This window comes from Podarcis liolepis (assembly GCF_965112155.1).
Source record: "Podarcis liolepis genome assembly, chromosome: 6".
Taxonomy (NCBI): Eukaryota; Metazoa; Chordata; class Lepidosauria; order Squamata; family Lacertidae; genus Podarcis; species Podarcis liolepis.
Genome location: NC_139559.1, coordinates 41,550,240 through 41,576,042, shown reverse-complemented (window position 1 = coordinate 41,576,042; position 25,803 = coordinate 41,550,240). Strand labels below are relative to the sequence as shown.

The 25,803-nt window shown below is 41.0% G+C and overlaps 1 protein-coding gene and 1 long non-coding RNA gene across 2 annotated transcripts in view; one reads left to right on the top strand and one right to left on the bottom strand.

The window, feature by feature from the left end:
• The window catches only part of LOC310709472, a 31,543-nt gene that overhangs the window by 4,558 nt on the left and 1,182 nt on the right, over positions 1-25,803 (top strand). The gene's annotated exons all lie outside the window — the stretch shown is intronic.
• The window catches only part of DSTYK (dual serine/threonine and tyrosine protein kinase), a 37,355-nt gene continuing 12,777 nt past the window's right edge, over positions 1,226-25,803 (bottom strand). The window contains exons 3-13 of the mRNA XM_083508835.1: positions 15,560-16,223; positions 14,588-14,823; positions 14,202-14,285; positions 13,232-13,408; positions 11,875-12,004; positions 11,461-11,617; positions 10,771-10,903; positions 9,543-9,656; positions 8,597-8,711; positions 7,357-7,491; positions 1,226-5,306 (exon numbers count right to left, since the gene is read on the bottom strand). Coding sequence (XP_083364961.1) covers positions 5,119-5,306; positions 7,357-7,491; positions 8,597-8,711; positions 9,543-9,656; positions 10,771-10,903; positions 11,461-11,617; positions 11,875-12,004; positions 13,232-13,408; positions 14,202-14,285; positions 14,588-14,823; positions 15,560-16,223 — 2,133 coding nt within the window. The 3' untranslated portion in view covers positions 1,226-5,118. The remainder of the gene's footprint in view (positions 5,307-7,356; positions 7,492-8,596; positions 8,712-9,542; positions 9,657-10,770; positions 10,904-11,460; positions 11,618-11,874; positions 12,005-13,231; positions 13,409-14,201; positions 14,286-14,587; positions 14,824-15,559; positions 16,224-25,803) is intronic.

Genomic DNA, 25,803 nt, shown 5'->3' with positions numbered 1-25,803 from the left:
AGTCTCATTTGCCATCTAAATCCAGGATGTTAAACCTTTAGAAACAGTTAAAGGAATTTATGTTAAGGAACATGGCTGCCTAGAGCAGCCAAGAGGAAGCGCCTTTTCCCCCATCTAATTTCAAGAGCTGTTGCATTTACAAAGAGATTGATATAATTTGTAAAACTGGCACTTTGTCAAGAGCTGCTGAAGAGCAAGGCAACTCTGGATTAGGATATGTCAGTACAAGGCCTATTAAGTTTTATTCGTTTAGAAGAGATGTTAGGGGAACCTTTACAATAGAGGTGAACATGACAGGAGCCTTTTTGTTCCCGTATTACAGTTCTGTGTATAACTTCTCTCAATTTTATTTGCTCTTTGCTTTTTTATTTGCTCTTTAGCTTTAAAAGCTCTTTGCTTTTGCTTTTTTGCTTAATATCCAGAATTACAAGCAGGCAGTTTTTTTTATATACTATAGTAAGAAATTGTGGCAGCCTTATATTTTTCTAATGCCAGACATTACTTAATGCAGTAGTAAAATAGAAATCTCTTCCAAACTAATCCTCTAAAAATCCTAGGCCACCTTGAAGATGCCTATGGTAGAATATAAGAGGCAATGACTATGGGACAAATGGCTTTGAATGGACCCTGTGAGCAGACCCAAAACAGCCTATCAAAATTACAAAGACTAACCCATTTGATTCCATCATTATAAGATTATCTGATTAAATGAGCTCTTAATCCATTGAAATTTATTGTGCCAGAATAAAATTTGCCAGCTTTAAGGTGCCACAGGATTTTGACATCCATGATTGCCAACGTGCCATATCCAGAGTAGTAATCATGTGGACTGCAGCAAAAACAGATTGCATTTTATCAAGAAAGGCTGCAATATAGTATAGTGAAGAGAAAGATTAGGTAGAAACTTTTACAACAGGAATTGGGATTATTACTGTGTATACTATCCTAGGGGCAGTACTGGCACATCCCCAAATAAGTGATGAATTTTGTGATGCAGTTCAGTACCCACAAGGACATCCATCCATCCATCCCCATTGCCAAAGAGGATGTACTGCTGTAGCTTCAGCAACACAAGCCCACGCCCTTGTGGCTCAATAGCCACTTGATCAGTTTATTAGCAGGTATTATTGCTACCCTTCCCCAGTTGGTGGTGTGACAGATTCGAAACTCAGCAAAGTCTCTGGAACAATTATTGGAAAAGTAAAACCAAACAAGCAGCAGCAAAAAATGTTAATGCAACCTTTATTATACAGCACTTCTGTGCATTCTACTCTCTATTAAAACAGACTTTCATTATAGCACTAAATGAAGTCTTGACCCACAGTCACGTCTCTTAAAATACACGTAATGGGGGAAGGGGCTGCAGTGGAGAGTAAATTAGTATTACAGAATACAAGGGAAATATTTTTCTCAATCATGTCATTTTCCATGTTATTGCACTTTTCCTATACAGTTGGTAAGTTTGTTACCTTTGCCTTTAACACTAATATACATAAGTTTTTTAAAAAATAAAAGTAGTAGAAAAATCTATAGGCATTACAATGGAACTGTACAACTCTTAACTCAGGTTTCTACCTCCCCCAATAGCCAAGTTGTAACAGTTGACCATCAGTTTAATAGAACCAAAACAAAGGGAAGCATTAGAAGGTCAAGAAATACAGTGCTATTTAAGCCCCTGAGGGAGTTTTAAATGCTGCTGTGCTCTTATTCTCTCCCTGGAGGGGGAAAAAATCATAGTATTAAAATTTAAAAAATAACAAAGCGAGGACAACTGGCCAGGAGACCAGTAGATACAGAGAAGGCATTATGTACATCTCTAAAAGTGAACGCTCAACAGAGAACCACATTAGATTGGGATCCAGTACTGATGGTCCTTCCATTAATGACAGTCGCCCTACAAGAGCCTACATTCAAGCAGCTTCTGAGCCTCCAAATACTATCCAGGAGGGAAGGGGCTGAGAGAAGGATGAACACAAAAGTGCTAAAAAAAAGATAAATAGAATAGCTTGCACTTGAATTCAACAAGCTAGAAGGGCTTGCATTGTATAATCAAGTCACTAGAAGTACTACAGATGGAGGAAACGCACACAAAAATGGTCAGTTGCCAAACAAAAGCTCCCATAATCCACTGCACTAGACAGCAATGTGATAGACAGCAGCAATGCACTAGCAAGCTGAGGGCAACACTCCAGCATCGCAACATGGCAATGTGACATTGCATTCAAGCCTTGCTTTCACTCATGTGAGTCCTATGTAGTGTTTGTATCCAGAGCCTAAATTGGCCACAATATCCAAAGCAGAAATAAGTGGCCTAGCAATTGGGCAGCTTTGAATAGCTCCATCTTTGAACCATGAGCTACTAGCACCACCATGGATTCCTCCAGCTCTGCTTTCTGTAAGTATACTTGTTTTTGTAAACTAGTTTGATGTATCATGTTTCCAACTCTAAAGAAACCTCTCTTTTGGAGCACCTGCTTTAGCCATCCAGTCAGTGGCAACCTGTAAACGTTGCATAATACAGTTTAGTAAACAAAGTTTCCTTTTGGGTACAGAAGAAAGTGGGTAATGAAGTTAACTTAAGAGGCAGGTGGGGAGAGAAGAGGTATTTTGCAGTGCATAAGATAGTTGTACGTGAGCACAACAATAACTTTATTTTTAAAACAACAACAACCAGGAGTTGCTTCTAACAGATCTTCAGTTTAATGCTTTTTGTCAAGTAACTGGAGTGGGATTGCAGTGATAGATGCTCTGCACTCACAGCTGGCCTGAATACACAGATAGCCACCATTACTCCTACCATAATACCTGGTGGTGGCATCTGTTTGCCTCTATTCAAACAGCTATGAAAAATGTTAGTGTGTTCAAAATACATGCTTCTTAGGCCACAAGGGTGGTAGTAACGTAGAGAAAGCATACAGCATTGCCAAATATGAACAAGGGTTTTAATTGAAGTCAAATGTGCTTTAACTAGAAGATCTTTAGACGACACAAAACCCATCTCTTCCCTCTTGTGAGGCATGTCAGGGGGCCTGTGAAATCTGATTCAGAGCTGCTCAGAATAATTAACATTTATGCCTAACAAAGGAGCACATGCATTGTTGTACATTGGGAAAGGTGTACTGAGCCAGAGGTGTCCATGGGGAAGACAGTCCTAGTGGAATTTGATACACTACTTCAACTCAAGTTTTCAAAAAGGCACAGGATATTATAGAATAAGGAAGTGGCTGTTTGGGAAAAGCTATACAAGCCGTTTTCAAATAGTTTTATTCATTTTAATTTTACATAAACTATATACTTCCAAAAATACTGACCTAGACCCTCCTAACTCTAAACAAGGTCACTAGCCACTGTAGCACAGAGTAAATGGGTATGAAATGAGTAATACTGTCAAATGAGTGGAACAGTGGCCTAGCTAGCACGTAAGTGACATTTCTAATATCTATTTGAGAATATATGTGCTTTTTTGTGAGCATGGTTGGCAACCGTCGCTGCCCATTCAAGTTGCCAGGTGCTACAATTTGTAGACAGAAGTGTGAATACAGTTTAGATCATCACCTAGCAATGAATGCCCATTAAGTAAAAAGCAATCATTTTAAAAGCAGAGTTTCAATTTTATTGCACACAGGAAGGGTTCATCTAGGCTGGGCCAGTAACATTGCAAGGTCACTTTTGTCTCTAGTAGTTTATGTAAACAGGCAAGAGGCTGTAATTCTGCTTTGTGCAACAGAAGCAATGGACTGTATGTTGCATGTTTGATTGGCTTTGTATAGCGCACACTCAATTATCCTATGACGATGAAACCAGTGCATGCCTCATTGTGTGGAAGAAGGAGAATAAGGTTTCACCCTTCCTTCTCCAAACACACGGGAGAAAAACTTTGACCTTACGCCAATTGCATTCTCCAGCTCATCCCACACCTCTCCTCAAAACATTGTTGTACTAAGAAACTAAGTCTTGCACAAACAAATGCAAACAAATATTTCTCTCAGGGGTGCGTACATGAGAAAGAACCCTTCATTTTGCAGGACTCTGGACTGTCCTCCCCATGTGCTCCCTGCAATGGATTCCTAAATTAACATAGTCTAACACAGCCAAACAACAAACCCCAAAGAAGGAAATGGTCAGAAATAGCAATCATGCACATCTATGGAATGATGTCAGGTCTCTCTCAGGTATTCTCCAAGGGAATGGCTTAAAAAAAGTAGCTGAAGAAATATTTTAAAATGCCTGTCAATAATTAGTTTAAAACAGTCACTGCCTTTATACTTGGGTTCAAAACAAGAAAACTGCTGTAGTTAAAAACATGGCCTGCTAGTTGTCCACTGGGTACAGGCAGTAGTTAGTTGCAAGCAATTTATGTTTCAATTTCTGTATGTGCAGAGTCTTTTTTGGTGGAGTACCCATCTTGCTGTAAGATTGTAAAAATAAAAATAAAAAGGCCATCTTTAATCAGATGTTGCAAAAATTGCTACTAAGCGTTTACCAAAAAGAGCTTGGTTCACAAGATAAAGCACAGGTAGCTTATACTTTTTTTAAAGGGCATTTCCATTGCAGTGTGGCCTTCCCCTCAAGAGAATGGATGCTTTGATCCTTCCATGTAAACATACCAAGTACTATGAAGTTAATATTAGCTTAACACCCCTCAGAATCCACGCTAAGAATAGCTGGAAAACCCATCCTATGAAAGAGATACTACTTTATGTCTTCCAATAATCCACATTCATGTGTGTGACCTTCAAGGGAGCCATTGCAGACATATAGCAGACTGAAGCTAGGGATGCAGATGTGCTGGCTGCCCCAGTTATGAAACATACAGTGCTTTCTTCCTTTTACTGGAATCTGAAGGGGATAAGCAAAATCCTTTCCAGACAGCAAGGCCTGAATTTCCCATCTTTCTTGCGTTTTAAGGGAAGAGGGAAGCTCTAGCAACTTGCATTAGTAGTGTATTGGGGATGAATGTCCCTGGCTGCTATATGAGGTGGAATTTCGGTATCGTCTCACCCAAGCGCCCAATTTCTGGCCAGTCTCTCTTCAGAAAAGCTACCCTCTTGAGCTGCCCACGCCAAAGTGGGGGCCGGCATTCTCACATAATAGAACAGTTCCTCCATGGCTTGTTTTTCAAGTAGAGTCATCTAATCCTTTATTCAACGGTGCTGAGTTTGACCCGCAAAGCCTGTCCATTATGTTCTGCAACGTGGGCTGGACAATGCCCAGGAGTGGGCGCTGAGAAGGGTCTCCATCCCAACAGGCTTCCATCAGCTGCCAGCATTCCTCATCAAAAATGCGAAGGCGTTCGGGGCGTACTCCTGGACAAAAAGGAGAACATGGTTAATTGACTGAAAGGGAAAATAATTCATTTGATCTTTGCTACTTCAGCTTTAATTACACTGGTCAGAGGCATAAGCTGCTTACCTGGCCCATCTGGAAAGAAACCTGACGTAAGCTTCCAATTATGGACAAGGCTCTGAGTCAATACACACATTATTAATATGTATAAATACTGGCTTACACAAAGTAGGGTGCACTGGGAAGGTATGGCCCCTTACTCATGGAAACTGCTGTTGTGACCACGAAAGTGTTGCCAGCATTACACTGTTCACATGAGTTGACCACTTATAAGCCGTTTTTCATATGTTGTAACGATTCTGAAACCTAAAAATTAACACTTCGAAACATGTCAAGGCTGCAGCTCCAAGCACACTTACTTGGGAGCAAATCCTACTGAGGAGACATGTATAGAATTGCACTGCTTAGTTGTACTACAGGTGCTAGTCCTGTTTTTTCATGATACTACGCACTGTAATTTCCACAACTACCATTATCCATAAGGCAGGGAAGCTTTCAAATTAAGTAAAAACTTCATCTTGGGAGGTCATGTTTGGGGAAGCTTGAAAATAGGCATGAAGTTAAAAGGGTACATTTTAGTAACAAAAGGAACTATGCAGGAGGCTCCACTAATTTAGGTAGCAACTAATAGAGCCCATTGTTCAAAGAATGAAGCATGTCCACAGAGATTCCCAACACTCTAAGGACTGCAAATTCTCAAACACTTTAAGGGGATTTAAGATATTGCTGGGTGGTTGTTGTTTTTTAAAAAAGAAAACCACTTAAGCATTAGTCATGCATGCATGTTTTTGAAAGAATTAGATTGCTGTTGCCTTGTTCCAAGAAAGTACTGATTATATCTAGCTTGAAGATCTTTAGATGTCTGATTTCTATACAAACATAATACTAAGAGTTGAAATCCTGGTTCTCTGTCAACCTCTGGAACAGCAGATGAAATTAAGTGTTGTCATTCGTATCTGGCCTATATTTCTGTCATAGCCCTCAAAGCAACTTATAGACTCTTGAGACAGTTAGTTCTAAACAAAGGTACTCTTTATGTTACAGGACCTTCTTTAAATCACACATGCTATGCTTTGCAGTGCAATTCTAGGCATGTTTACTCAGAAGCAAGTCTTCCTGGGCAGTTTTAAACCGAAAAGATCCACTACTGCAAGGACTTTGGGCTGTGCAAAGGAACTTCGCCTCCATAACTCTGTTCTGGGTTCCTCTCCAACTCTCCGGAGCAGATTGAGGGAGGGGAAGTTCCACTGTGCAAGAAAAAATCTGTGCACTAGAGCAGATCTATGTAGTTGGACAGCACCCACCAAGTTCAGTGCAGCTTACTCCCAGGTAAGTGTGCATAAGACTGTAGCCAGAATTTTTATATGTTCTAAGCTATCAACAGTAGCCTGGAAACCACAGACTAAAGGAACTGCTCATTCTCCCATTTCTCTCAGCCCACCTTAGCTGCTTCAAGTTCTCAGCTGCTGTGAATTTTATATTCAACAGCACAGGAAACCTCAGGGGTGTGGCCCTTGCCATACAGCTACACAGGAAACAGCAAAGCACAACAGCACCAGGAGATGCAAAGACATGAGCACTCCAGTACTACCTTATCTAGCTTCTGCTGAAAATGCAGAAGGTGTAAAGATTTAGTCGAATGGCTTTTTCACTTAGGACAATTGCTCCAAAAGCATTTAGTCAAAGCAAATTTCTCTATGCAAAATTGCTTCAAATGTTGGAAGTCTGCTACAAAGCAGCTCACTTACATAAAAAAACCACTGCATTGGAGCTCTTTGTGCCTTTTTCAGCCTTGTTTAGGAACAGCAGTTGCACAGCACTGAAGGAGGTTTCTGAAGCTGCCATGAGTTTCAAGGGCTGGCTTGTGTGGCAGCAGAGAGGACTGTGGTCGGAAGAAACAGACCCCAAAGCTCCACCACGAGAGCAGATCTTGACATGCGGTCATTTAGATTAGGAACTTTAGATATAGTCTCCATCCCTTCACAACACTGCATTATGTGTTATGCCTACCTCTTCGTACATTGTTCCAAAGGTGGTCCTTGCTTGCACATCTCTCAAAAGCCTCTGGTAACTTGACTTGACCCGAACAGATGTACCAGAACAAGATGCCAAATGCATATACATCCACAGAATTATCATATTTCCCTGTGGCAGATGAGCAAGAGATACTGGTTGAAGACTAGAAAGCATAAGATTGTTGTCAGGAAAATAGCAGCACACTGGGTCACTGGGGACTCCAACACAGCCTAGAGCTTAGTTAAGGCAACTTTATTTTCAGCAAGGCTACTACTCTTAAATGCTCCTGCTTGGGACAAAAGCACATTCAAATGCTCTTCCCACACAAGTCCACTGGATCAAGTGAGGCGCCACCATGCCTTTGATGCTCTGACATTCATCCTGGAGCCTGATGACAGTTCCTTCTCATCTGATCTTGTGGACTCATATGGGAAGAATATTAAGATGTTCTTCAGGGGTGTGGCACTCGCCATACAGCTACACAATACAGTGGGAGTTAGCTACACAGTTTGTGGAGAGGAGAAAGGGATATCCTATCGCTAGCACTGAATTAAATCATTTCCTACATGTGCCCCACAACAACCACCAAGGATCAATACCAAGGGCACCTTTAGTTATAACATTTGTGTCAGTTCAACCATATGAGCACAAAGAGGTATTCTCTGTGGCAATCCCCACCAAATTAGGAAAATTCCCCCTCCATGTAGACTTGCTGAAGTCCAAGTGTGAGCACTTTTTGGAAGCTTTGTAAGAGCTGTTTGGGCTTCATGATTTGAGCTGGTCTTTTAATGTGATGCAATTTTACTCTGGTTGCTAAGGGTTTATGTTGAGGGTCCATATCCACCCTGGGTCTTCATAATGAGGCAGGTTATAGAATAGAGGGCGCTGCATAGCTAATCCTTTAACAAAAATAAATTTGTAACAGGACAGACGTATCGAAGCATTCATTTGGGACAAGGGAGATTAAAAGATAAGAATTAATTTATCTAAGGATATTTTGATCTGCAATCCAACATCTACCTGTTTTTTCATTGGTAATAACCCACACAGTTCAATGTGGCCTATCTCCTTGAAAGTATACTCCTCCCCTCCCTGAGGATACATGCATGTATCTGCCAAACTTCCTGGCAGAAGCATCCCTCTAACTGTACACATGTAGTTTTGTCATCTTAAGGGAACGGACCTCAAATTCTTCATGGCCAACAGTCCATAAGGAGATCTATGAGAAGTTTACCTGTGAAGAGTTCAGGAGCCATATGGATAGGGGTCCCAACAATACTGCCGGACATCATCGCCTCAGGTTTGCAGAATCCCAGGTCTGTGATTTTAGCTCTGCTGTTTTTATCAAGCTGTAAAGGATACAAACTACTCAAACCCAAGCCTCAAGACTTATCAAAAGTGACCAGCGTGCCATCACTGTAGTACAAGTGTCTTCTACAAACAATCCCAGCTAGCACATTACTAATGTATTTGCTGAACCAAGCTGAAGTTCATTATCTAGCCCAGCACAAAAATAATCACCAATTCCTTATTTTGTTTTTTCTTATAATTTTGTGTTATCTGATTCTGTCCTGGAGATTGCTAGCTAACAGCCACAGGTACACCTAATCCTTTATGAAATGGTAACAGTGTAAAAGTAGTCCTCTAAACTAACTGCCATCACCACATCTTGTGGAAATGAAAGTCTGAACAGATGAAGGGTATATTAGCCTTCTGATCATTCAAAGGATCAGAAAAGATAGCTCTTTGTTACTCTAGTCAATTTTACTCTGGCTGAGCTCCCTTTAGATATGCCTCAGTTTCTGATCTTTCCCCTGGGTTTAAACTGTGATCGGGTATGGTTGTCTTTTCTTTATAAGGAAATTGGTCCAGTCATATGAAAACCTAAATATTCTTGAGTTTCTTGTTCAGCACTTGAGTCTATCTTTTTGGGCAGCACCATTGTCCTTTGGTGTTCTATATACAGCAAAGTAAAGGTTTTGTGCTTCACAATGGCAGCGATCACTTTTGCTCGTGCCTCCCCCCCCTTTTGAAAAAAGTGTTTTTTTACATTTTTAAGAAGTTATAAAGCAGAGATACAATTCCAATGAATGGTTTTAACAAGGCCATTATTTATGTACTGATGTCTTGTTCCATTTTATCAAAGAGAATGACGCTCGAGGCAAAAAGCTGTCCCTTACCAATACATTTTTAAGTTTGATGTCTCTGTGAACGAGCCCCTGGCTGTGAAGAAATCGAATCCCTTCTACTACATCCAAGGCAATCTGCAATCTTATCTCCAATGTCAACTCAGCCTGAGGGGAAAGTGGGGGAAAAACCTTATTATCAATCCCTTAATGGGATTCACATCTATGGTTATTAGGCAGTGCTTCTTGCCTAAGATGAAGCAACTCCAACAAAACAGATCCTTTAACATTGTTTCTTCCTTAAACAGGCGGGTAGTAGTTCTGCTATTGTGTTAATCCGTTCTACTGAAGCATACAGTTTTAGTCCCACAATGGTAGCCAGGATCAGGTGTTGTGTGCACTCTCTCGCTCTATCTAACGAAATATATAACAATATAAAAAAATGCCTTTACAGTTGTACTTGTGATCAGACCATTAACCCTAGATTTTACCCGCTGCTAACCAAAAATGTAGTAGGGCTGAGGTTGGGAGGTGAAGAAGAGACCGTCTGATCTACCAATAGTCAGGATCAATGTGAAGGGAGCACAGCTGCCAAAATTGTAAAGCCAAATTATAACTTATCAACTTGTCTATGGATAGGCAGTTCACTGCCCAAGGCAGTAGCTTCTGTATTCTCTAGAGACTCCAAGAATGCAGAAGTATATTAGCTTGTAAGTTAATAGAGATGTGGGGGGCAGAAACCTAGCACAGCCCAAAGAGGACTAAGCATCCTTAGTAGCTTTCCAGAGCTATGGAATAGTGAAGGTGTCATGGTTTGGGGGAGCAGGAGAAAGAGAAAATTGACTTGGCTGGACCTTTAACAACTTATAGTAGCCACAGTGACAGTTTGGGTACATGAGTGAACCCTCTCCTCACTGAAATACACAGGCTTCAGGAGGCAAAAGGAAATATGCCATTGCCTTTTATAACTCTAAAGTCTTTGCCACCCTGTAATATGGCAATATAGGGCTAACCCAAGTGCTTTATAACACAGTTGGGGAATATTTCAGGTGGGTAGGAAACAAAAAGCCTGCAAAAACCTCCCCTCCCACAAGAACCCTAGAGCCTTGCAAGGCTTGTGTTCCATGCTGGCTAGAGGCCTGAAGAGGAGTACTTGTGTTATGAGTGGGGGATACTCTGCAACTTTTTATTATCTCCACTGATTCGAGTATAATGAAAAGCTACCAGAGATGATCAAATATTTACACTGTCCATTTTCCATTTAATTGTTTTAATTCCTCACCTTTAATCCTGTATAGAGGTCTCTGTGCAATTGTTCCATTATCAGTAGAACAGCAATGCTGGAACCTCCACCATACCCATAATCTATCACTGATCCATGAAGATCTACCAACCGCTCATGCTTTGGTAAAGATCTGGAGAAAGATGCAGCAAAAGAGTCAATACTAATGGATTTATGTCTTCTAAGGAGATAAGGCATTTCCCCCCAGTCCCCTGTTCTAGGAAAACATACAAGGCACACACCATTATTTCCAAATGACTATTCATGTTAACAGAATAACTGTGCAAGCTAGATATGCAATAGAAATGTGCAGTTTCAAGATATAGCAAATGCCAGCTTTCCCCAACTGCTGCACTTCCTAGGTGTTTTTGAACTGCAACCTTCCCCATCCCATGCCATTTACCATGCTAGCTGAGGCTGATTGGAGTTTTAGCCAATCATCTAGAGGATGCCATATTGGAGAAGGATGACATAGGCAACCTAATTCTTCAGAGTATGAAGACAAGTATCAACTCAACATCATTATTTTATATTGCCATGGTTTGACTTAAGAAGGTTCCAAATAGCCCTTTGTGCATATATGAGAGGAATTTTGTGTCAGTCATCAGACTCTGTCGAACCACTCTACAAAATATAGTTAAGCTGCCAGGTTAATGTATGTTTATTACGGAAGAGTTTAATGCCACCTACCTCATATAGTGAAACTCAAGTGCAAGGTCATTCCAGTGCTTCTCATCTGGTGGAACAACAGATTTGAGGGCACAAGGGAAGTGGCCCCCCCAGGCATTGCACAAGTACACCACTCCATACTGCCCTCGGCCCAGCTCACGGCCTAGCTTTGGTTTACCTGAAATATAAGCACCTGCTTGTCAACTTGTTTTCTCTTTCTATTTTATTTTTAGCCAATTATTTTTTTACTGATTTCCCATAATTTTTATTGTCAACATGTTTTCTATGTCCCTCCGTCCCTCCCCAGTAGCATGAATTCCTCAGGATTCATTCCCTCAGTGTGTTTGGAACAGTACAGAACAAGTCTCTTTGTTTCGTAAGAAGCTTCTGGAAAGTCATCAATAAAATGAGATGTGCAGACAAGGCACTGCTCACCATGTAACAAAACATCCTGTAAGGACCTGCTTTCCAGTGAGAGGCGGGCAAGCCGAGGGGCATGGTCTTTTCGCACCTTCAGCCAAAGATCTTCTGTCTTCTCCAGCCTGCCCGAGTGGCCAGCCTCTAGCTAACAAAACAGAAGGCCAAATTTAAGTAAGGTTTTGCTGTCCTGCTGGTCACACCTAGAACTGAATTCCCAAAACCTGCTCCCCTATTTCCTCTTTGCTAAAGAATGAAACAGGCTCTCATTTTAAAATGTTTGTTCTGTAGAATATTCATTTCCATGGATTATAGAATCACAGAATTCTAGAGCCGGAAGGGACCACAAGGGGACTCTAGTCCCCCCCCCCCCCCGCAGTGCAGGAATCTTTTTGCCCCAAACACCTGCATATTCATGTGATCATAGCCCATGGAGAATGTGCTAGGACATATTCTCTTTCTAAGCTGCTCTTCTGGGCAAAAGGCATATAACTTTTTTTCCCTTGTGAATAAAACCTCTATGAACTACATGGATGGAATGCTGTGACAAATGTTCCCCTTGCGAAGCATTTCAGCTTGCTAGATGAAACAATTCCCCCTCTCCTCCCACACACTGTTCTGTGGGTTCCCCCCAACCCCCCAGAACCAATTTCAGAGGGTGTAAAGATGCACAGGAGGATTGGGGAGGAAAGCCTTATCGCACTAGTGGAAGCCGTTAGGTAAAGAGCTCATTAGGAGAATCCTGCCCTAAGATTTTCAGGTCATGTTATTTGAATATATTGCCCAACATGGGGCTTGAACTCACAACCCTGAGATTAAGAGTCTCATGTTCTACCAACTGAGCTATCCACAGCCCTTGTGTTGCCTCATTAGTCTAGCAAAACTATATAAAAAGGTGCAGTTTCCCATCAACAGAGGTTCATAGTACCTAGGAAGGCAGAGAAAAGGCAGCACTCTCAACTTCTCCATAGCTTTCAGAGACCACTACTATAGCTGGCTCATTTAGTTCTTTAAAGCTCAACATGACACCGCCAAAAAAGGCACATTCTCAGGCACTTTTGTGAGTTGGAGAATGAACCCTATTGTGTGGTCACTTCGACCTCTATCACCATTAAAATGCCCCTAGTTGAAGCAATTGCAATAATGACCCAATGGTCCTCCAGTCCCATAGAACAAGAACTGCTAGTGCTTTTAAAGCCATTTTTGCCTGTCTTAAAAAGTCAGAAGAAACAGCAGAGCACCTGTGTGACTTCTGCTTCTCCTTCTTTTTTTAGTGGCAAGGAGTAGACAGAGAATAGGCAGGCAATTGTCAACTATTTGAAAAATGGTTAAGTTTCATCTAAAGAGAACTGTGATGAACAACAATCCAACTGACCTGTCGCAAGGAAGCTGCAAAAGCATCATGAGAAATGTATAGTCTTGTTCGGAACTGGCTACAGATGCTCTTGGCCAGCCTTGATGCGCTGAGACTCTCAATGGCATCCTGAGCTACTTTCCTTTTCCACTCTGTGGTGATAGCTGGTGGGCTCACCCAAGTAATCCGCTGTATTATCTGAATAAGACATATGTCTCATTGTCAAAACTCAAGCATTAAAAAGTCTACTTTCAGTTTCACCTGCCCAAGGTAGGGCATGTGGTGGTATTTCTTCTCTCCCCAGCAGCTTGCCATGTGCCCCCCAAACCTTCACAGGAGGGCTAGGAGACCCTCTGGAGCACATTTCAGCTGAGTTGTGGGAGAAGAATAGAAACAGCACACCCAGTTGTGTAAGTAAATTTCTGCTGTGCAAGCAGGTAGACATCATTAGATGTCACCCACCATACAGGCCAAATAACATGAAAATCAGAATAATGGGGAATGAGCGAATGAGAATACAAGTTGTTTGTTTGCAACTGTGGTATGGGTATGTGGGTGATATTGCAGCATTTTTACCACATTCCTCAGCTGAAAATGCTCCCAAAGCCACTGACATTCAGTCAGTTTAAACAGGATGGCCTGCAGGTTTATAAAAACAAGCCAACATCCACACAAAAACACAACACACAAGGAAAAAGGAATAGGAAGGGAGGAGGAAAAAAGCAAAACCATGTGCCAATTCCTAAACAGTAGTTCTTCTAATGACCAACTAGAATGGAGATTCTTTATGGAGCTGGAATTTCAGCAGAGCTGATAGAATAAGCCCTGCTTCCCATCTTCCCTATTAAGGCAGCTTGCTGGAATAGCTGCTAACATGTCAGTTGAGGGACAGAGAGACTCAAAGGACGGTACAGACAAAGGCAGATCTACCAAAGATAAGGTCCCATGACAGTTACCAGGAGAGAGCTTTTACTATCAGAATATTTAATACCTGCTTGATTTGTTCCCATAGCATTCTAGATACTGTTGAACCGGAGTGAAAGGTGATCTCAACATTGTAGGCTGCATTCAGTATCTATAAGCAGAAAATATATTAAATAAGCCACTGAAAACTGAAGGAATTGCTTATTCGGTAGATTAAGCAAACAAATATAATACCTTAAAAGCCAGTGTCTTCATTTGTAATCTGGAAGAATGGCAATGAGCTCAAATTCTTTCCTTAAATTACAACTTAAAGCAAAAATCTGTTTGGCGCCATAACACAAAAGATATCAAATTATTTTACCAATTCACTTTGTCACCACTGATTACAGGCTACAGCCAACATTCTAGAAACTGATCTGCAATACCAGGTCAGTAATTTTGTGTTACTTTTACCTGCTTTAGATAGTTGCTTGTGATATGTACTGTAACATCTTGCTGAGATTTCTCCAGACTCTTCAGACATCTTTCCAGAGTTCCCACAAAGCTCTCCCGCAGATAGTCCACAGAATTTATCAACTTGTTGGCAACTGCTTGGTTTAACCGTGATATTATCAGTTCTTGGATTTGCTTAATGCAACATTTAACATCTCTGGAACTAATAGGCTCTCCGTTTTCAGGAACTATAATATCTAGAGGGAACAAAAGGAAATCCAAGATTGAAAAGAAGCATAATTTCACAATTCCAGCATATTAGCAGCCACCCAGAACTAATGTAAAGTAAATTTAATGACTAAAGTGCAATGAAAGCCTCACTAGCTGGACTGGATTGGTTCTGAAACATTGCAATAAATTAATCACTTTGATCCTTTGATGTCAATGGGGAGCTAAGCATTGGCTTAAATCTTTCCAATTTAGTTCAGTGTGACAAGATGTAATCTTATACCAGGTACCTGGGAATACCCACTGAATGCAACAGGATTCACCTCTGAGTAGAAATATATAAAAGTGAGTTGTTTTAAGTGTTTATACCCAGGTTGGGTCACACTTTTGATTACAGTTATGAAACTGTATTCAAGAGATGTTTACAAGCTTTTAAGACAATCAAATCTTGTTCACTTGGATACAAATATCTGCAAAGTTTGACGTTTTAGCTAAACACATTACGACACTCTATGCTGACATTCTTTACAGATTATTGGGGGGGGGGAGAGATATCTGATGAAGAATTTCACCGTACAACGGCTTGCTCAGAGTTGAAGTGCATGCACGCAGCAGGTGAAAGAAGTTGAAAACCGAGGTACCTGACCCACAGCCTCCAGTTCTTGTTGGACTAAACCCCTCATCGTCTCTGACCATGCTGACTGATACTGATAGGAGTTGGAGTCCAACAACATTTTTAAGGCTTTTGGTTTTCCCGGAAATTACCTTTGAATTCCATATTAGCAGCATCTTCCAGCAGTTCTTCTTTCATGTTATTGAGAGTCTCAATGATCATGTCCTTCATCTCCTCTTGTTTGCGGTTAGCTATGAGCATCAGAGATTCATACAGCTCGTTCTCTTTTTTCCGTGTGTACTCTAGACGCTTTGGAGTGATCTGAAGGTCTCGTTGCATATCAAAGGCCTGGTTGATGAAAATGTCCAGGCAACGGCAGTGCACTAGGTTCAAGACGGTCGCTGCATCCACCAAGCGCTGCTGCAGCACCTGCCTGGAGAAAGTGCTAAGAAGACGGATCTTATCCGATTGTTCCACCAGCATGCTCTGGGCTTTGGCATCAGAGCTGGGAGCTCCACAGCTGCAATGGTTCGTACTAAGGTAGCCTAAATCAAGCAGCTGCCGGTAAAGGGACGACTTTTCATTCTCCGCATTCTGAGGGGATATCAGTTCCGCACCCAAATTTGGCACTTTGAAAAAGAAGACGGGCAGAGAGAATTTCTCTTTAATCTCCTGCAGTTCATTCACATCCAGCGTGGAGAGTTCTGCCTCACTGATAGCAAACGTGATGACTGGAAGGAAATGGTTCACGTATTCTCCCAAAGTGACTTCGGCTGACTGGAATCCCCGACACGGAGCTACCACAATGTCCACTTCCTATAGGCAGCAAAAGCAATAGGATTTTAACATTAAGGCTGTAGCAACCCGAGCTTTGCAGCTGACACTTCACCCATTCGTCATCTACAACAAGAAACCTCCCCTACCTGCATTCAAGTGGAATTGGAGAAAGACACAAAGCACTTACTTATTTCCTTTTGTTTTTAATGAAGAAATTCAGAAAATGCTTCTAAATGAGAAGAAGAAAAAATAATGTTTTCAGGGCTGCCTTTCCCAAATCTAGTGCCCTCAATATGTTTTGGACTCCCAGATCTCATGGCCAATTATCAGGAATGGTAAATTACATAACCCAAAAACAGTTGGAGGGCACTTGGGTCAGTAAGACAGTTTGGGGGCAATTTTTAAAACCCTATGTAGAAAAGGCCCTTTTTTCATTCCTATGGGATTTATCTTTTGTTTCTTAAACAAGTGTAAGCACATTATAGTAGGAAATACCACTCCACCCGCACCCACCCCCTGGGCAATGTACACAGAGCAAACAGGAAACCAGCAACAAGAATGTGACCTAATTCCTCTAGAACAGTGGTTCCCAACTGGTGGTCCCTGGACCCCTGGGAGTCTGCATAACCTATCCAGGTGGTCTGTGGCACCACTCACATAACAAAAACTATCACACAGATATCAAAACTTTCAAAAGTAGGAGGGTCCATGGCTTGGCTTTTGAAAAACGGGGTCCACGGTACTTAGCCAATCGGGAACTACTGCCTAGAAGGCTCTTCAGCGAAGCAACTGATCAGTGTTTTATACTCTCAGTGTGCCAGATAGTTAGGCCTAGATTTTAATGAGGCCATAAACCTGCATATATTCTACAACTCTGCACCACTTCAGACTGCAGGATACAGGCTCATAATGGAAGGCTTTTCTGCAACACATTCTCCCAAACATCTACTTTTCTAAACAGAGGGAAGTTTCTGTACAGAGAAGCATCAGTCTAAGCAGTCATGTGCATTCTGAACTGGTACAACTGAGACATAGGTTTATGGTTATGGAAATTTAACTAGGCAGATGATGTGGTAAAGCCAAGAGAAAAATTTAGAGATATTTAAGTGAGAATTAGGCCTTAGCCCCTCCTTGAATTCAAGCACCTGCCAAGTCCATAACTTTTGAAATCCCCTCCGATGACTCCCATTCAATTAAGCTCTTTACACCATGCATTTGATATTATGTAAATTGCCTTGTGCTCCTTTGATCCAGATATTTTTATAAGTACATGAACAGTTAAATGCTGTAATAGATTCTGAGATACCCTTCCTGAGTCAGTTAATATCTGCTTGAGCTTTAGATATACGGTATTATTTTACATCAGACACAGCAATTCATTATACACAATCCTAGGCACACTCAGCAGCTCCAATATGCTTCCCAGAAGAAACCAGGAGCATGATAGGTATTTTTCTAGCTTGTTACAGCGTCTAATTTGAAATATGTTCGATATTCTGGATAGAGAGCCAAGTAATAATAAATATGTTAAAAATAAGATCTATTCTATGAGTTATACACAAATTATGTCAGTTATGGCCAAGTATCCATAAGTACACATTTGTACAAAATTGACATCCTTGTGCCCTAAATGTCCTTCTGAGGGAACTGCTGCTTCAAATATCATCACTTCTTAGGCCAGCCTTGCAGCCTTAAATTACCATTATGGAAACTTAACTAGGCAGATGAATTGGTAAAGGCATAAGGAAAACCAAGAGGCATCTTAGAGGGAAAGTTGTTTTAAGCACTCATGGGATCTGGCACATTAATCTTTTCAATATCAATTAAACAGGAAACGTTTAGATTTCCACAGAAAACCGCCAAAGCTGTAGCCAAGGCATGCGCAAGATCTGTCAACAGCTGACAGAGGAATTATGATAAAAGTTATAAAGCCACTACTAATTCACTTCTAGGCTTAATTTTTTTATTAAAAAATCCTAGCAAGTTTCAGCTATTCCATGCATCGGTAGATCCTCCCAAATTCCCTTTCTGTTACTCCCAAAACAAACATTTAACATTGGTTTGCCTGTTATGACTGTCATGGGACTCCCAAGCATGGAAACACAAAAACTGATGTGGTCAGACAAGAGTGCAAGTTAAAGAGTAAAATTGGATGTGCAAATCAACTTTCAGCATGCAAGATGACTCACGCTGATGGCAGTAAACAAAGGAGGAAACCAATGCTGTCTCTAGGAGACATAAAGGAGGGAAAAGTTAGAAAAGATATGTCTCAACTAATAAGAATAACTAATCTTGCTTAGGCAACAGTTAATGCCTTGCTGCTGGGTATTTTTCTGCTAGATAGCCTTTATCTGTGATTTCCTTCTAGTGTCTGCATCTCCTCACAGAAGGCAGCAGAGATGTTATGCAAGAAGGTTCACCTTTGACAATAAACCCTCCAAACTGGAAGCTCATTTTTGCAACTGACCTCTTTGATTCTCTTCATTTCACTGAAGGGAAGTACGTCAATAATCACATTTAAACATGATTTCGAGGTATCAAATTCAGTATGTACATTAAGTGAATTTTTTTAAAAAAACTTCAATGTTTAGGCAAGCGGCAGTGGCTTCAGAGGAAAATAATCATCTCTAGGGCTACAACGCTTAATAGATTAAAAAATAATCAGAGACTGAATCAAAGATGCCTGATTAATCAAGCAGATTTATATTTAAACACAATGTCTATAGAGCAGCACTCAATTAGCTCATTCTGTAAGTGAACAAATTTCTCCCTGCTCAATGGAACTTCTCTTTCCCCTTCCTGCATGTTCCCCACTGAGCAAATCCATTCTGCAGGGTTGGAGAAACCCCTAGAACAGGTTTAGAGGGCATACAGAAGGTAGCTGTTGAGTCAAATGCCTCCAAATTGTTAAAAATAATAATATTAATAATCTTGAGCTTTAATTCAGAGCCAAAACCTTTGACAGACTTGAAGATAAAACATGCAATCCTGGTAGTCTAATTCTCTTTAAAGCAAAATGTTCAAAAGTCCGTCATTACATTTTGGTCTTGATGCCTGCCAAACGTAATTTCCTTAGTGCAATGTTTCAATCATTTCATCTTACTCTAGATAGGTCAGCCTTACTTCATGATTCTATGCCCATGACATTCTTCCTGTATGCATGAATCTCTCACACATCTTTGTGCACATGTATACATATTTAGAACCAGCAGCTGGATAGTCTGTCTCCCAATAGTTGACTGGTCAGTCCACAACTCATAATAGGCAAGGAAGGTTCACATTTCTATTGACTGGGTAAAACTAGTTCCTTCCTCTTCCAAGAGAATCCAATGTATGCATGGATGTCCATGCTGATACAGTGGTACCTCGGGTTACATATGCTTCAGGTTACAGATGCTTCAGGTTACAGACTCTGCTAACCCAGAATAGTACCTCGGGTTAAGAACTTTGCTTCAGGATGAGAACAGAAATCGCGTGGCGGTGGCACAGCAGAAGTGGGAGGTCCCATTAGCTAAAGTGCTGCTTCAGGTTAAGAACAGTTTCAGGTTAAGAACGGACCTCCAGAACGAATGAAGTACTTAACCCGAGGTACCACTGTACTCAGCTCGTTTCACTTTGCTGAGTGCTGAAATGAGGCAAAAAAGAGAGGAAGACAGGGCTATTCTGAAACAGTAGAAATGTATGCTGTGCGACTAACACATGGACAGGAGAAGGCACAAGGCTCAGCCCATAGCAAAACAAAAAGTGCCTGGGGTTGAGGCTTGGCTTTTGCATCTTAAAGCAGCACACAGCAAAGGCCATTAGAAGAGAACACAGAAAGTGCAGTGTGCTTGCTCTCATTCAATTTTCTCTTGTAATTTACTTATTCTCCTTATTCCATGTAAGCTTTCTAAGCTTTCCTTTGAGTCAAAACTTTCTATTAATTGGGTCCTGCATTCTTAAGGAGTAAGAAACAGATCTGGCCAGCTGAAGTACAAGGGGGTGTCCCAACTCACCATAGGAGCAATGATCCATTCCAGTTCTTTGCAGATATCCTGAAAAGGTTCTGGAGAAGAACATAGAACATCAGGCTTCAGAGGAGCTTTTTTTTTCTGTCCCAGGGTGGATGGGATCAGAAACTAAAAGCTTAGTGGATGGCAAGTCAGAACTAGCTTGGAGGAAAAGCAGGGCAATGAAGGGCTATCCGAGAGCATCACATTTTCTTACCCAGAAGGACACATCAATGATTCCTTGGTTGAATTTATATGAATTACATAATGAAAGCCCACAAATATAATGTATTAGAAGCTAAATGTTGCATAATTATACTGGGTCTTAAGCAAGCCCACACAGAGCTTGTCTGAGGCCCAGGACAGGAGTTTTGTTAGAATAAAGCTATGAACTCAAACAAAAAAGCAGCCGGTCTGTGGCCGACTTAGGCCTCTGAGGCCCAGGGCAAGTGAAGCTGGCTGCCCCCCACTCTGCACGGGCCTGGTCTTAAGTATGCCCTTGGCTTATTTTCTATTAAGAAAATCAGGCGTAACAAAATTAGCAGGGAGCTAATGGTCAAAAATCAGTTACCGTATTTTTCGCCCTATTGGACGCACCAGCCCATAGGACGCACCTAGTTTTCAGGGGGGGAAATCAAGGGAAAAAATATGATTTCCCCCCCCCGCAGCTCTGGGAGCAGCGGACAGGTTGCACGCAGCCTGTGCGCTACTCCAAGACCTTCTCCCTGATTTTGCAGGAGGTGGCGGAATTCCCTCACCTCCCGCAAAAGCCCACAGGAGCTGTGCGCGACTCCTACGGGCTTTTCAACCAGGAGGGAAAAGGGACTGAAACGACCAGTCAGTCCCTTCTCCCTCCTCGGGGAAAAGCCCCCAAGAGATCCTCTGGGGCTGGCCATGGGGGAAGCGCTGCTTTCCCCACCGCCAGCCTCAAAGCCGGGTCAGAGAGTAGCGGGAAGGCATCGCACGCCTTCCCGCTGCCCCCCATCCTCTGGGGCTGGCCATGGGGGAAGCGCTGCTTTCCCCACCGCCAGCCTCCAACCCGGGTCGGAGAGTAGCAGGAAGGCGTCGCGCACCTTCCCGCTGCCCCCCATCCTCTGGGGCTGGCGATGGAGGAGGCACTGCTTTTCCCCACCGCCAGCCTCAAAGAGCAGACTCTCCTGGCTTCAGCGGAAGCAATGCAAAGCCTCCGGAGCGCAGGCTTCGGAGGCTTTGCGTTGCTATCGCTGAAGCCAAGGAGCCTGCATTCGCCCCATAAGACGAACACACATTTCCCCTTCATTTTTGGAGGAGGGAACAAGTGCGTCTTATAGGGCGAAAAATATGGTAACTAGAAGTTAAGGGAATCTCCCATCAAGAGGTATCCCATTTTATATATTATTTTGTAATTTATTCCAACGAAACGCAGGTCTTTGAAATTATACCTAATGGAAAAAGAATGCACTATTATTAAATATATTTTCAAAACATCAAAATAGCTTTTAGTGCTATTTGCAAGTAGAATAACCACAATTTCCTTTTCTCTAATAATATTTTGTTGCTGGAAAGGTGTCAGAATCTGTAAATGGACCAGAAAGTGAACAAAATGTGAAGGCTTGCTTGCTGGAAGGATTGAAAAAGGCCTACCTAGAGTTGTCAAGACTTTTAAAAATAAGGTTGATCAAAGACAGATGAAACCAGCAACAAATTTGAAGCTTTAAAAAGGCAACAGGAATATACAGATAGGGGCTTTAATACATATTGCCTCTAATCTACAGATTATTTGCCCGCAACATTCACACATAACAAATGGTCCTAGACAGGGATGCACACCTACATCTGAATCACTGATGTATTAAAAAAGAAACTGCTTCAAACTATGGGCTTATGCTGCTAGACCGGCATACACTCATCAAAAGGTTTTAAGGGAAAGAATTTCAGGACGGTTTATATATGATAAATGATAAAAATGAAAAAGGAAGACCTTCAGAAAATACTTGAGCGGCTCTAAAAGAAGAGCAGATATTCACATATGGCAGGAATGGCTAATTAACCAAATGCTTTTTAAAAATGTGTTACAATAATGAGATACAGAATGCAGCATTTACTATGAATGTAAAATATTCCCAATTGTGGATAACGTTTTGTGCACCCAGACAGGATGGTGGTCTTGAACTTAATAGTTAGAACAGAAGTAGCTGCTGAAATGAGATATGTGCAACACTAGATGCAGACAGGGAGGTAACTTTCTTTTACACAGATAAGGGGAAAACCATTCTAAAACAACTGGGAGCAGCTCGCTGAATAAAAAGATAGAAGCAGAATGAAAATTCAGATACTGTACTATGAAACTGACATAAATTCTGAAAAGACTTGGATGCCAACTAGTTAATCTGAAGAGAAACAAAAGCTTAATTTTATAACAGAGGTGCATATATCAATGGGAAAACCCCGTATTTTTTGCTCTATAAGACGCACCAGACCACAAGACGCACATAGTTTTTGGAGGAGGAAAACAAGAAAAAAAATATTCTGAATCTCAGAAGCCAGAACAGCAAGAGGGATCGCTGAGCAGTGAAAGCAGCAATCCCTCTTGCTGTTCTGGCTTCTGGGATAGCTGCGCAGCCTGCATTCGCTCCATAAGATGCACACACATTTCCCCTTACTTTTTAGGAGGGAAAAAGTGAGTCTTATAGAGCAAAAAATACGGGTAATTCTTAAATACAGAAATATGAGTGGGATGTGCAACAAAAAGCTGTTTCGTATCCTCAACTCCTAACAGGATTCCAGAAAACCTGGAGTGGGGGAACAGAGAGACGAGAGACAAATTAAAGAGGACACCCTTTGTCTCTCTCACCCTAATGAAACTTTTCCCTACTGCTCGAGTGCTTTATTGATTCCCCTCCAGAATCTACACCTCCAGGACACAAGTTGTTGTTAGGGGCTTGAGCAGGCCAATCCACTTCTCCCTAAATTCTTCTTACCTCCTACTCCAACTACACACAATTACTCTCAGTATCTCCTGGTTCCTAGAGGCCACTGAACATACCTCACGTCCTTCAGCAATTTTAGTTTCACCCCTCAATTTATAAACTAGTATGTCTGCATACCAGGGGCATCAGAGGCATTCAGTAATCACTACTGTACAGTAACGTGGGCTGTCCCATTCCTCTACCAAACTGATAGGGACAGTGCTACTAAATATAGCATTAAAAAGAATGATGCCTCTATACATTTAGATCATAGCAGTATGATTGTTAAATACAAAACTGTAACATGGCAATATAAAAATTAGGATAAAAATGAAGTCAACAGACTAGCAGTCCAACAAAACTTGAGATGTTTTAACTATGGACTGGTCCTGCAAAATCACCTCCTTTGAAAGTACTGGATTCTCTTGTAGAACCTTTTAAACCTTTTAATTTTTCTGCTAGCTTTCTTATTTGGGCTCCCCTCCCTAAATGGAACTTACTATATACTATTGGTAAAGTTAGATGCCCCACATGCAGCAGTATTAACTGAAATGAAGGAAGGGCTGGAGCCACAGAATTCCTACAGATGTGAGAGATTCCTGACACAATAACTCTTTTATAAGTTCTTTCACTGATAATGGATTTAAGAGTCCGATAATTAATTTTAAGGGATTGCTGTTGTGTTGTTTTATTTTCTTAATTCTAATATGTTTGGTACTGGTGGCATATATTATTGTTGCTCTTCAAACCAGATTTGAAATTACAGAATTCGACAATAAATTCTATTAATTTTACAACATACATTATTATCCTGAAGACCAAGACTGAAATTTAAGTTGTTCATTTCCTTTACCTAGCTAGATGCCTCCTGCACACTGCAAATCTCTCTATGAATAAGGTCTAACACAGTTCTCAATAAATATGCATAGAATATATTGATATTTTCAGAGGAGATACAACATTGTTATGATTGGGTTCAACTTATGTTCAGGTTTAAATTATTTTATCTTTTATATAAAACTTAACTGTCACTCTCCAAAACATTTTTCAGTATATTCTAAGGCCACACTAAATTTCAATAGACTTAATTCAGACTCAAAATGTTGGCTCATGGTGGTCAATAAAATGTGTAAAACTAATTGCACAAGTGGATAAAGGAACGTTAGTATTACCGTATTTCTATTTATGAATAACTTTGTAGGTGCCAGCCCCGTTAAAAATAATATTTCCATCTTCTATCCACTTTCTATCAGATCACATTTGATTAAAGAATACACTGTGAAAGATAGGCTATGTATGCCACACAACAAACAGAATCTTTTACTATCAAACCCTCTTCTTATCAATGCAAGAGAACCTGCCTGACAAACCGTCAGCCATCTTTTTGCATCTGATGAATGAGGCGTTTGTTTACAAAGGTCCATTTCTCAGTTCGTCAAGATTTGGAGGCTTACATAAAGCTGCCACTTATATCATAAAGTGGAGTCTGGAATAGTGCTCAAATTTCATTCCAACTGGTTAATTCTTGCTTCTTGATTAGTCTAGCCTGCCTGACATAATTACTGCAAATTGTATGGTGTGCAAATTTAATTTTGGAACCTGCAGTTAGTCCACCGGGTATGGATTGTAACTTCCTGTGTCACACAGAGGGGATGGCTGTGTATAATTCCATCTAGACTGCCTTTCCTTTCTAGAGCTCCCAACGAAGTGAATTAGCATTTAGATTACTGTGCAGATGTGTTTCTTATTGGCAGCCATTAAATACTACAGTAGAAATGGAACCCATTTCCTATAGCCTTTCTACTTATTTTGCCTGGTGCCATTATTCTACATAGTAAGACAATAGGGTTTATTTCACAAAAAACTGTCATTAGTTTTAAAGCAATTCATTTCACTAGAAACTCCTGAATTTAAGCATTTATCCAAACTTTTAAACATGAACATGGCACCAGTGTTGCCCTCAAACTACAGCAGAAGAGGATTGGTGCTAAAGGATCCAAGCAAGCTGTGGGAGGTATGAAGCCTAAGGTGGGAGACAGCACAATATGTTAGAATGTACAACTTATTTACTGGCACACAATCTCCACCTCACAATTTCCATGCTTTTAAAGCAATCATGGATTTGCAAAAGCCCCCATGCTTTTTTCAATTGACTTTTTAAAAATGTGGATTATGTCTGTTTTTAAAATTTATACCATGCCTCTCCCTATGGTGGAAGTATTTCCTTGTTACCACTCATTGAAGCTTGCAAATTACAAAATAGGAAGATCCCTCCCTGTAATTAGATGTGCAGTTTTCACATATAAGATATAAATGTTAACTTTCCCTGTTTAAAAATTCCATTTGTAAGAAGGAGTTTTTCACAGTGGCTCTCCTACACAGAACAGAGGAAACAGTCCTGTGCCACTCCTTACAAATTAATCCGAGTGGCTGTTTTCATCTGATTTGTCCTAGATATATCTGGAGCCTAACAAAGAAATCTTTGTCACTGGTTTGAAAAGTTTATGAGAGATATTTGAGCTGCCCTGTTTTAGTTGACCTATTAAAAAAAAAAGAGCAAGACAGACATATTCAGTTGAAGTACACAAAACCAAATTCAACACTCGGAGCACACATTCACAAACATTCAGAACAAAGTTATACTCAGGAACAGACAGGCTGGCAAACCCTCGAGGGGTAGTG